Genomic DNA, 12,846 nt, shown 5'->3' with positions numbered 1-12,846 from the left:
GTCAACATCCTAGATACCTAGAACCAGTCAGTCCTGTCCTAGCAGGTATGTCAGTGGTAGGGGCAGGCAGTAATCAAGGAAGGTTCAGGAAGAGGGTGATTGGACTGAAGAGGCTGGCAGGGCCTGCAGGGGTTGCAAGGATGGGGGGAAATGGCATGGAATTGGGGGTAGGTGATCCCCTGTTCTCAAGCCTCCCCTGACTGCCACTGGCCACAAGCCTTGACTCCTGCTTCTCCCCACTAGGCACACAGTGACCTATCTAGTTGGTGACCATGGGCAGGTACCTCCTTGGTGGGAGTGTTGAACTCCTATTTATCTGCAAAGCCCTAGGGTTCCAATGCCCACCAACCTGGGGAGCCATCTCCACCTACTGACCTTTCCCAGCCTGGGATCTCTCCTACTACTCAAGCCCTGACCACATAGGACTGGGAGTGTCTATGTCCAGCTCTGTGTCCCCCACCCTCAACTGGGTGACCCTTGAGGGCCTAGGCTGAGATTTCTCTGGTGCCCAGCATTGCCTAGCCCAGCCTGGACACAGAATAGGTGCTGGTTGAATATGTCTTGAAGGAAATAAGGGACTAAATGAGTATCAAATACACGAGTGACAAATACAAACATCAGTTACTTCCCTCCAGGGCTCCCACCTCCCTCGGAGTAAAAGTTCTCTCCGAGGCCCAAGAGGCCCTTCATGACCTGCCCCATCCCCTCCCTACCCTCACCCCCTCCCTCTCTCCCCTTCTAATCTCTACTAGGCTCCAGCCATAGGTACCTCCTCACTATTCCTCCAACAGTCAGACCCTGTCCTGCCCCAGGGCTTTTGCACGGGCTGTTCCCATGTTAGCCTGGGTACTCTTGATCAAGACCCTTAGAGTGGCTGGCCACTCCTCCTTCAATCTCCATTCAAATGCCACCTCCTCACAGAGGCCTCCCTTGACCTTGATCTCTGTCTAAAATAGTCGGCCAGTCTCCGACCCTCCTCCTCTTCTGGCCCCTCCCTGGCACCTCCCAGGATCAGATGCACTGTGCACGTACATATTTATCTTTAGGATGTGGCTCCTTTCTGTGCGTTTTGTTCGCAGGCATCCGGGGAGCCTCCATCCGCCCGGCGCGCCCTAGGCACTTCGTACACCTGGACCTTAACGAAGAGGCGCCTGCGGGTGGGGACCAGGGACCTGCGGGCCCGCGCCCCCCGCGCCCCGCCCTCGCGGGGCCTCCCTCCTGCGAGCAGGGCGCGCCCGGGCGGGCCGGGCGCGGGCGCTGCGGGGGCGGGCGGCCGGGCCGGTCTGGCGGGTGTGGAGGGCGCGCGCGGGGCCCGGGCCGGGTCCGAGCGCCCGGCGGGCGCCATGGAGGGGCTGCGGCGGGGCCTGTCGCGCTGGAAGCGCTACCACATCAAGGTGCACCTGGCGGACGAGGCGCTGCTGCTGCCGCTCACCGTGCGGCCGCGGGACACGCTCAGCGACCTGCGCGCCCAGCTCGTGGGCCAGGGCGTGTCCTCCTGGAAGCGCACCTTCTACTACAACGCGCGGCGGCTGGACGACCACCAGACGGTGCGCGACGTGCGCCTGCAGGACGGCTCGGTGCTGCTGCTCGTCAGCGACCCCAGGTGGCCGCGGGCGGGGCCGGGGGGGGCGACCTGTGAGCCAGGGCTGGGGAGGGTGGCACAGGGGAGCCTGGCCGGCGCTCCGGGTAGGGGGGTCAATCAGGGTTGGGGGGAAACGGTGGAGCACAGGGGAGCCTAGCTGGGGTCGCGGTTGGGTGGGAGATGGGTCAGGACGGGCGGAGCCTGGGGAGGCACAGGAGGGCCTGGCTGGGGTCAGGGTGGGGTGGGTGGCATGGCTGCCCAAGGGTGGACTGAGGGCCCTTCTCCTGGCTGTGTACGCCGCCTTCCCTTCCCCTCACCCCCAAGCGCCGCTGATTGTGAGAACCGGCTGGGAGAGAAGGATGGAGGAGGGCAGGCCCTCAGGGAGGCTGGGAGGGTAGCTGGATTCCCCTGCCGGCTTTCTCCTCTCTGCTCTGTCGCCTCTCCCTGATCTCCCCATCTTTCCCATGATCTCTCTCTCCCGTCTCTCCCTCTCAGTGACACTGTCCCTGTTTATTTTCTTTCATTCTTTCTGTCTCTGTCTCTCTATATCTGTCTCTCTTTGTCTCCATCTCTGTCTCTCTGTGTCTCTGTCCATTTCTGCCTCTGCTGTTTTTCCGTGTGTCTGTCTCTCTTCTCTCTGTTCATCCATCTCCCCCACTACCCCTCCCTTTCCCACAATCCCATCCTGACACTTGCTGCCCACACTCTGACCTGGCCATCCGGGGTACCCAAAGAGGTCCCCTGGCCAAGGTGACCCAAGATGAGTGGGTCCCCCAGCCCAAGGAGGGGTCTGCAGAGAAGGGCAGCTAGGCCATTTCCCCTGGGGCACCCTGGGAAAATGGTGGAGGCCGGTGCTTGGTGAGAGGGACAGTGAGATGGTGGAGGTGGGTAGGAGCTGGCCCCAGAGCCCTGGATGCCTTCATGGAGGTGCTGGGCAGGGGAGGGAGTGGAGCTGTAAATGTAACCCTGGGGCTTATGAGGAGCAGGGGTCTCAGATGCCAGTCCTGGAGGCTGGAGGTGGGGCGGGAGGGCCCCCAGCTCTCTTGTGTGGTGGTGGGATGGTGACTGATGGGGGTTTGGGGCTTGGGACTGGGAATGGCCAGACCAAGCCTAGCAGCTGGGCGGCACACAGGCATTCACACAATCAATGTTCAATACACAATAAGCATTTATTGAGTGCCCACTGTGTGCTGGACACAGGAACCTAGCAGTGACCCAGACAGACCAGGCCTGCTCTCATGGAGCCCACAGTCAGTCCAGTGGGTGAGACAGACAAGGAACCAAGTAAATACGTTAGAATGTCAGGTTGTGATAAGCGCTGTGGAAAGAGGCAGAAAGGTGGTGCAGGAAGGAGAGAGAGGCGGGTGTTGCCACCCCATCAACAATGGCTGGGGGAGATCCCTCTGAGAAGGTGATGTTCAGGGTATGATGTGAAGGAGCTGGTTAAACAAAGAGAACAAGAGTGGGCAGGAGGGTGTTCTAGGTGAAGGGAACATTTGCAAAGGCCCTGGGGCAGGACCTGGCATGTGGGAGGAACATCGAGGAGGCCCATGTGGCTGGAGCAGAGGGAGTGAGGGGGAGAGAGGGAGAAGGTGAGGGCAGGGAGGGGATGAGGGGCAGGTGGTGCAAGGCCTTGAGGACTTGGGCTTTTATCCCTCAGGGAGGTGGGAGTCCTGGAGGGCTGTGGGCAGCGGAGGGAGGGGACACACAGGTGCTCACAGCCATCTTCTAGTGGCTGTTGCGGGGAGGGCAGGCTGTGGGATGGGGAGGTGGGTACAAGGGTGGAGGTCCAGGGAGTGACAGTGGAGGCTGAACTAGGATAGAGTCGACTGTCTGTTCTTCCAGCTCTCTAGACATGGCCCTACCTCAGGGCCTTTGCACTGGCTGTTCCTTCCACTTGGAATGCTTCCCATCTCCCTCCCTCAGCTCCTTCAGGCCTTTGTTCAGATGCTTCCTCCTCAGTGCAGTCTTTCCTGACCAAATTGCATCCCACCAGCACTATCCCCCACCCCTGCTTTATGTTTCCCCCAACTTCTCTATATTTTACTGATTATTTTACTAATTTTTTTCACCCTGTCTCCCCTACTAGACTGTAAACTCTAGGAGGGTATTGTCCTTCATGTTCACCGCTGGTCCCCCAATTCAGTGCCTGGCAATTAGTAGGTACTCAGTAAATGTTTGTTGCATGTATGATCTCTCGAGGTGAGGAAGGGGCTGCTCAGGACATTTTTCTGGAGCTCTAGTGATGCCTGGAAGCAAGGGAGAGGGTCTTGAGGCTGGAGGTGAGTCCTGACAGATGCAGGAAGATGCATTGGCCAAACACGGAGCAGACTAGGAGGCCTTAAGTGCCGAGGTGGGGGCTGCACTGGCCTACAACCTGTGTCTTCCTGTCCCCCTCCTTCAGGTAGTCTAGGCTGAAGGACACGGAGCCATGACCGAGGGGACCGGAGATGCTGGCTGAAGGAGCAGGCTGGGGGGCATCTCCCGGGAGCCTTGACCTCCCTCTGGGTAAGTCACTCCCGTCATTGAGACAGGGAAGGGACCTTAGACATTGTGGAGACCACAGATGGGTAAGCTGACGCCCAGAGAGGAGAAGGGACTCATCTCTGATGACCGTCACCCCCCCCCAACACACACACACAGTCCAATGCCTCTGGCCCTTGGAGCAGGGTCACTGGCTTCACCTTCTCACCTCCTTTTGAACTAACACATTGGCCTGAGTATTGCCCTGACTTGCTGTGTTACCTTGGGCAAATGGCTCCTCCTCTCTGGGCTCTGTTATCCCCCTCCTTACAATGAACGGAGGTTTTCAGTTGGTAGGTTTTTAGGTTTATTTATTTATATATATTTTTTAGAGGAGGAGCTAGGGGTTGAACCCAGGACCTTGCGCATGCTAAGCACGCGCTCTACCACTTGAGCTATACCCTCCCCCTCAGTTCGGCGGTTTTAACTGCATTCTTTGCCTGCAATTCCTGAAACTGCCACCAGGTGGCTCAAACAGGCACCGCCCCCCCCCCCGCCCCCAGGAATGGCGGGCTACCTGTGGCTAAGGGCCATCTGGTCCCTCCTGGAGGGCACCAGGGCCATCAGGAAGGAGGAGCTTGTTGCAGGTATTGCTGTCCACTGGGCTGTTAGGGGAAAACGAAGAAGGAAAACTGGCCAGAGAGATGGTGTTTCACCCTCCCAGGAGCTTGGACTGAAATTGACTTATCCCCTCCCTCTTGCTGTTCCAGGGTTCTGGGCTCCCAGGGTAGACGGTGAAACATGGCCTGACCAGCTGGCGCCCACGGCCTGGGATACTCCTGATGGAGTCCCAGTCCCTGACACTGACCTAGGATGTTGCTACTCCAGCCCAGGCAGCCTTCCAGCCACGCTGTGCGGTCCTGAGTCCATGGCTCCTGCCTTGGGGCTTCTGGTGCCTGGTCTGCAGTGGGAACCACCGTGCCACCTTGGGAAGTGGCTGGAGGATGTCACAGGAGAAGCACAGAGGGGAGAGGAGAGGAGCTTGGGGACATCACCCCTCCTGCCTTGTACATCCTCTGGGCCACGCCTCTGCCCAAGCTATGCCCCCTGCCTGAAGCACGTTTCACACCCCTCTCTGCAGCTCCAGTCCGCCTGGGATTCAGCTTCCTCCAGAAAGTCTTGGATTCCCTCCTTCCCAGCCAGTGGGCACCTTGTCCTCTTCTGGCCCAATACAAGCCCCCTCTACTGTGAACAGCCTTGGCTGGGAGTGCAGCCAGACAGAAAACCTCGAAGGACTAAAGATGGAGACTGGGGGACTCCAGCTCTCTCCCAGTGCTCCACTGTCACGCCCACCCCCAAACCCAAACACCTCCCCACATTGCACCCGTGCCCTCCCCCCGCCCCCCCCCGTGGCAGTGGACTTCCGGTTACATCCCACTGCTTTGCCACCTGCACGGGGTCTCCTGGTTGCAGCTGAAAGGCTCTGGTGAGTGGGCGGGGAATTACGGGGCTGGGGGAGGTCTGTGACCGGCAGTGTGCTGAGACTTGATGGAATCGTAGGGGTATCGCAGGGTCCTGCAGTCAGTGTGTTGTAGGAATTCTGGGCACAAGACCCTCCAGGTAGAACGTTGGACCTCAGCTGAATCTCTGATCTGCGGCCACAAGGCGTCGGGTCCTCTGCGTAAACCCTGGGGGTTGGGGATGGCTGGCCTGCGTGCCCTTGACGGCCACGTTCACGCTCCAGGTGCTGGCGTCACAGGGCAGAGGCTCGGGAGCCTGGGAAGAAATAACATTTTAATTAAGAATCTTGTTGGCCGCAGGGCCCAGAGCGAGGACAGGTGGATAATAAATTGTGGCCGCAGGGAGAGCCGTGCTCAGACCGTGCATTTGCCTAACAAAGGGTGGGGACGGTGATGCCTGGCCTGCTGGGCTGTTCTTTCCTCCCGGGGCCTAGAGGAGAGGGGACTGGAGGAGGAGACAGTCACCCCCCACTTCACCCCTGAGACCCCCAGGTTTTGCTTCCCTCCCATCTCCGGTTCCTCCTATCCCCCCTTGGCGCCTCGCCCAAAGCTAGGTACCCAGAGACCCTAGTGCTGGCCCATGGGGTCCCTCCTAGGGCAGGGCCTCTCTTTTGCAGTTGGTGAACTGAGACCTCAGGTGGCACTGAGTGCCCTGGGGACACACAGCGGGGAGGCAGCCCAGACCCCTGCTTCTGCCTGCTTTGGGCCTCTGCCCAGAAGTGAGGAGTCCCAGCACATGAGGCAGGGGTCGCTGATGAAGGAAAAGGCAGGGTTTTTTTTGCTTCTTGGCTTAAGTAGGGGGTGGGAGAAAGCATTTTCAGACCATTTTGACATTTAACAAACAGTATGCAAATCACATGCAAATCGCATGCAAATTGCATGCAAATCACCACCCATTTCTTAAGCCTCGACAGCTCTGGCATGTTCTGAAATAATAATGTTAGACCTGTCCTTTGGTGTTGGTCTGGAGGAGAGGCACAAAGCCTTTCCCTTCCTCCTTCCCTCCCTCCTTTCTTTTCTTCCTGTTACCTCTTTTCTTCCTTCACATTGTTGGAGGCCTCTCAGTCTTGAGATGAACACAAACAACATAAATGGCTTTCAGCGTTCCCATTTTCCAGATGGCAAAACTGAGCACAGAGAGGCACAAGCCTGTCCTGAGATCCCAGAGGCACATTGTGGAAAGTGTCCCCCACAAAGTGCTGTCATGGACCAAAGTGAGCAGTACCTGTGACCCAAGGATTGAGAGATGACAATGGCTGGAGAAGGCCCACCAGGACTTGGAGGAGCCAAGGGGAACTGTCCTTGGGTTTCTTGGCCTTGAATGGCAGTCTGCCAGGCTTGAATCTGGCAAAATCTGACATTGATCTTACTCCTCATGTCCTTCTTTCTCCTGCTGCTCCATCAACATGTTCCTTGAATTCAGGCCACAGCCTCTCTGCTCAGTTTACATTGCCCTGCCTTTTCTGTTTGCAAACTCCTATTCATCCTTCAAAACACCAGCTCCAAAGCCCTTTTCTTCATGCAGTCATTTCTGATCCTCCAAGAGATGCTTCCACTTACTTCTGGGCTTCTGTTGCCCCAGCGCGCTCTCCCTCTCCGGTCCAGCTCTGACCCTTTTGGAGACAGCAGCATCCCTGCCCAGCGTGGCTCGGTTCCAGCACTTGCCTGACTATCACACACCTCTAGACTTCTGTATTGTCTAACCGGAATATCCTTTCTGATGTTTTTCATCTGGCATACGTTTTCGAGGTCCTGGCTCTAATGCTCCGCCTCCATGTGGGCTCTGCAGTTCTCTCCCAGCCAGCCTCTGGGTCCTGCAGCCTCCATCCCTCCTGGCTCACCTGACCCACAGAGCAGGGAGGTCTGTGTGTCTTCCCAGTCTGAGAGGTCGCCTCTGGGGCCCCAGGATCACCCAGATTGGGACTAGGTACAGAGGGCCATCTTTGAATGTGTATGGAATAAAAGATTAAGTATTTGGAAACAAAGCCAAGTTCAAACTCCATAACTTGGCCTTGAACTTCACTCTCCATCGAAGTTCAGTCCTAAGCCTGACCTTCTCCCTTCCCTCTCACTCACCTCCAGACCTCTGCACAAGCTGTTCCCTCTGCCAGGAATGGTTTCCCTTTGACTCCTATTTTGGTTGACCTCAAGCCAGCCCCCTCCCATCTCTGGGCCATGAAAAGGGGGGAATTCTCGTCCCCCCAGGGCCTCACAGGCTCCTGGCTCCACCCCAGGAGCAAGTCTGGGCTGCGAGGAGTTTCGGGTGAGACTTGGCAACCACCATCTCTCTCTGGGGCCCGTGGCATTCTGGGGAGGGGCCACCTCCCGCTGTGGCTGCCTGCTTGCTTTGTGCTCCCAGAAGTTCAAGGGAAATTTTTCTGGGGGTCAAGTAAATCCAGGTGGTTCCCAGAGGAGGCACCTGCAGCTCAGCCAGGAACTGCAGAGGTCTGGACTTCCTGCTTCAGTTCTGCTCTGCCTCTCTCTCTCTGTGACTCCAGGCCAGATTCTGGCATTCTCTAACTCTGTCCATGAGTTGAACAGACACTTATCAGGTGCCCTCTGTGTGCCCGGCCCTGTGCTGGCTGCTTGATACCAAGACAGTTCCTGCTTTGGCTGCCACAGATAGTGGACCAGGTTGTTCACCGCACAAAAGCATCCATCTGAGGGGGTGAGACGGTCTCTGGAAGCGGAATCTTTTTGTAATTCACACGATGTCTCCTATACAGGTGAGTGGGGGTCCTGAACCTGCCACCCCCCCCATCTGTCTCTGCATCCCATTTAGTCTCTTCCAGGTACCTGCTCCCGTTCATCACTCTTTCTCTCTGTGTCTCTGGACCTCTGCTTCTCTTCTATCTCTACCTGGGTCTCTCTGTCTGCCTCTATCTCTGTCTCTGGCAGTTTCTCTCTCTGTACCCCTGTATCTGTCTCTCATATCCCCTCTCGAAAAGGACACCCTTTCTCCCTGATGCCCCAAGCATGACCCCTGGGGTGTTTCCAAAAGCTGCCGGGTCCATGCATTCCATAATCATTGAAGGGCACTGAGGCCAGACTGGTGGCCAGGACACCTGGCTATGGGCCTTCATGGGGTTGGAGGTCTAGCAGCAGAGACAGAAGCTGCAGGGCAGAGGGGGAGTTGCCTCTGGGATCTCGGAGACCCCTCCTCTGGGCTAGGCCCACAGTCCTCTTCTGAATGAGCTTCAGTGGTCCTTGTCCCTCTCTGGGCCTCAGTTTCCCCACTTGTCCAAGGAGGAAGGTGTTTAGGATGGCTGGGCCAGGAGCTGCTAGCCTGGCTGAGGCTGTTTTCTTGGCAGAGAAATACTGACTCATCCCTGCACCCAGCTGGGTTTGAAAGAATCCTCCGAGGGTAAAACAGTTGTAAGAAAAAACAAAACAAAAAATCACAGAGTCGCCTGCCATCTGACTCACCTGCGGTGGCAGCAGCCTCACTCTCATCCCCCATCATCGGAGATACTTCCTGTCTCTTCCCCCGATGGCTGCTGGCCTCACTGTGATGGCTCCAGGCCCAGCACTGTCCTCTCACTTGTGCTCTGAGCTCCAGACCCACTTAACCCCTTGCCACAAGGGAGAAACTCTTTCTTGCCACAGGGCCTTTGCATGTGTTGTGCCTACATTGGGAGAACCCTCTCCCCACCCCTTGTCTTGCATTCTCCTATTTGCAGGCTGAATGTCACTTCCTTGGGGAGACTCTAGACAATCACGTTCCCTCAGTTTTGCATTCACAGGGTATCCTGTTCTTTTCCCTTGTAGCATTAATTATTTATATTATTATTCATTCAATGTATTATTTTTCCCCACTAGCCTGTGGGCACCGTGAAGCCTGGGATGAGGTCTGGTCTGGTCACTGCTGGATCGCACAACATTTAAGAACCCAGAGGAAGGGAGTGGGACCCAGGGACACCCTCCCTTCCCAGGCTCAATGAGGCACCCCACACCCCGCCCCAGTTCCTGTTGCCACTTTGTCCACCTCCAGGTGGCCAAGGGGCACAGAGGCTTGGGATTGGGATTCCAGGCACTCTGGCTCCTGCCGCTTTGATAAATGGGGGGAAATTCAGAATTAATTATTGACTGCTGCACTGAGCTGGCCTGATTCGGACAGATAAAGAGTGTCCTCACTGCTGCGTCTTCCCAGCACTTCTCGGGAGTTTATTAGGGGTTGGAAGGGAGCTGGCTGCGGGGAGAGGCCCAGAAGACATGGAGGCAGATGGGGCTGGGTGCAAAGCCTGGCTCTGCTGGGCCACTTTGGGCAACTGACTTTCCCTCTCTGAGCCTCAGTTTTCTCATTTGGAAAAAGGGAAGAGAAAGCATCCTTATCCACTGGGGGAATCACTTTAAGTTGACAGTGTGTGGCACCCAGTGGGTATCCAGTAAATGCTGCAGAACTGGCGAGCTGGCTTTGGAGACCTAATTATTTTAACCTCCCTGACAGAATAAAATGGGTTCAAGGTTGGTGGCAGAATCCTTACCCAGAGGTAGAGCTGTCTCCCTTAGGTGGTTCGAGATGGCAGATTGCAAACACAGGCATGAATTGTAAGAACTGATCTAAGACGACAACCGCAAAGGATCAACTGTTTGTCTGAACAACTTCCTTTTCCTTCAGTTAGCCCCTCTGGTGGGCAGTGCAAAGGCTGCAGCATCTTAGAATTCAAATGTCATCAAGTTAGCCTAGTGTTGTCACTAGGCAGATCATGAAAGCCAGTAATTTAACACTTTCTGGTAGCCAGAAGAAAAAGAGGGAAAAAAAGCGGTGAAATTAATTTCAATACTGCATTTTATTAAACTCAGTACATCCAAGATATAAATTTAACATGCAGTCAATATAAAAAATTATTAGTGAGCTATTTTACATTCTTTTTTTCATACCAAGTCTTTAGAATCTGGTACGTATTTTATACTCACAGAACATCTCAGTTCCAACCAATCACATTTGAAATACCAGTAGCTCCCATATTGGACAGTATAGAATTAGAGTATATGATTATTGCTTGCCAGGACCAGTGGCTCCACGGTTCTCATTGCCCTTGGGGACAGGTCACACAGGGCCTTGTGGGTCACGTGGGGACTTGGACTCTTACCCGGAAGGAGGTGGGCTGTGGGCAGAGGATGGGCGGGGCCTGACTCAGGTGCTCACAGGTGCCTTCTGGTGGCCTCAGCTGGGAGTGGGGGCGAGCGGGAGCCAGGGTACCAGGGTGAAGGTGACTGCCCTGGTCCAGGTGAGTGATGATGGGGGAAGAGCACTCCAGGCAGAGGGAACTTCCGGTGACAAGGCCCTGAGACAGGACCATGCCTGGCATGCTGGAGGAATAGCGAGGGGGCCCGTGTGGCTGGGGCAGAGTGAGCGAAGGGGAGAGAGGGAGGAGGGGAGGGCAGGGAGGGGACGGAGGCAGATAGTGCAGGACCTTTTGGGGGGGGCATGAGTTTTTCCTCCTAGGTGGATGGGATGTGGCCAGTTTAGCAAGAGAAAAGGCTCTGAGGAGCTGGGGGAAGCTGGCTGTATTACCTTTGGATCCGGGACAGGCGATAACCGCGCCTCAGCAAAGTCAAGGGTTTGAATCCTGCCTTTGCCTTCCCTTAGCCAAGTGACCTGCGGCCAATGACTTGCCCTTCTGGGCCTCAGTTTCCATCCATGAAATCGGTCCAATAGTAGACCCCTCCTCACAGCGGTGATGCTTAGGAGCTGCTGGTTCCCTGCAGCAGTCAGGGCCAGGATCAGGGCGAGGAGGGTGAAGCACTGGTCTTCGCGCAAAACTTAGGAGGCTTGGAGGAAGGTGGTCAAAAGGTGCAAACTTCCAGTTATACGAAAACGAAAGCACCAGGGCTGTAAGGCACACATGATGACCGTAAGTAACACTGCTGCCTGGTACCCAGGAAAGTCGTTAAGAGAGTAAAGCCTAAGGGTGCTCATCACCAGGAGGAACACTTTTTCCCTGTCTCCTTTTCTTCTTTCTTTTATTTTTATTGTATCTATATGAGAAGATGGATGTTAGCTGAACCTATTGTGGTCATCATTTCATGATATCTGGAAATCGAACCATCGTGCCTTTGGCCTTACACTTATGCGTCGATGTATGTCAATTATTTCTCAATGAAACTGGGGGGAAAAAACCTTAGGAGGCGCTACCAAACTCAGTCATCCGGATAAATAACATTTTAATGCAACACTTGAAAAAACTCACAATGAATGCAAAAACAAGTAAATGAACAAAGTATCTAAGTGTTAAAGTTGATGAAATCTGGCCCTGTGCTGGCTCCACCCTGCCGCACTCTTCTCACCCTGTTCCAGGCGCTGCTGCACCTGGGAGGCCGTTCCTCCCACACAGCCTCCCCTCCCTGCAGTAAAGGCCTCTGATTAAACCTTAATTCCGGATGATTAAGCCCAGGGATCTGGGGGCCTGACAGCGCTGCAGGAGGGAGGCCCTGGCAGGGTTGGGCCAGGCTGGGCCTCCCTGGGGAAGAGGGAAGGCTGGGAGGGAGGCTGCTGAGTGGCTGGAGTGGAAGCCCAAACTTAATTAGCCCCTCAGGATTAATTACTAGGCCCAGGAACAGGCTGAGAAATCTATTACCCGAGTGGCTCCCAGCTCCGGGCCTCCCTCATTCGCTCCATCATTTTTTTCTAAACCTCCTCCTCATTCTTTTCCAACAAAATATATTTATTTAAAAAATGTCCCTTTATATCCTACTGTGAAAGCCCATACATATATATTTTTGAGCGGAGTAGAAGGTATATAAATTTGGGAGATATAAACATTGAAGTAAATATATAACTGTTAAAAATGATCAATGGGGTCCTATTTGGAGCCATGTCAAAACTCAGGGCACATGTCTGCAGGGGGTTTTCTTTATGAACTCCTAAATTGAGGCTTCACCTACCCCACCAAGGGTCCCCCAGTCTCCTGCTGACCCTGACTGCTTGGGCTGGGAGGTCTCTGTGTCCCCTAGCCTGGGAGCCTCTCCAGGGCTCTCCACACAGCCCAGCTTGGGTAGGATATCAGTAATGGGAGGACAATCATGGGCTCTTTGGACCCTCCTCCCATCCCCTAGTATTATCCTCCCATTTTACAGGGGAGGAAACTGAGGCTGAGAGAGAGCCAGTGACCTGTCACACAGCAGGGAGGGGATGGGGCCTGGAGGCCAAACTCTGAACTTGTGTCATGAGCTGCCTCCTATGTCCTCTGCTCCCCACTGTGCAGATCGGAAACCGAGTCACCAAGGGGCAAACTTACTGAGGTTACTTGGCTGCTCCAGGTGGTGGAGCTGGGGATG

General features: G+C 55.3%; 1 protein-coding gene across 1 annotated transcript; it reads left to right on the top strand.

Moving 5' to 3' along the window:
* Nucleotides 1–1,343: 1,343 nt before the first annotated feature.
* TINCR (TINCR ubiquitin domain containing) lies at nt 1,344–4,068 on the top strand. Its single transcript, XM_064479581.1, has 2 exons — nt 1,344–1,603; nt 3,987–4,068. The coding sequence occupies exons 1-2, from the start codon at nt 1,344–1,346 to the stop codon at nt 3,988–3,990; spliced, it is 264 nt and encodes an 87-aa protein (XP_064335651.1). The 3' UTR covers nt 3,991–4,068.
* Nucleotides 4,069–12,846: the final 8,778 nt, after the last annotated feature.

The sequence above is a fragment of the Camelus dromedarius genome, chromosome 27, assembly GCF_036321535.1.
Source record: "Camelus dromedarius isolate mCamDro1 chromosome 27, mCamDro1.pat, whole genome shotgun sequence".
NCBI lineage: Eukaryota > Metazoa > Chordata > Mammalia > Artiodactyla > Camelidae > Camelus > Camelus dromedarius.
Note: the sequence above shows the minus strand (reverse complement) of the source record. Positions and strands in the feature narration are given on the sequence as shown.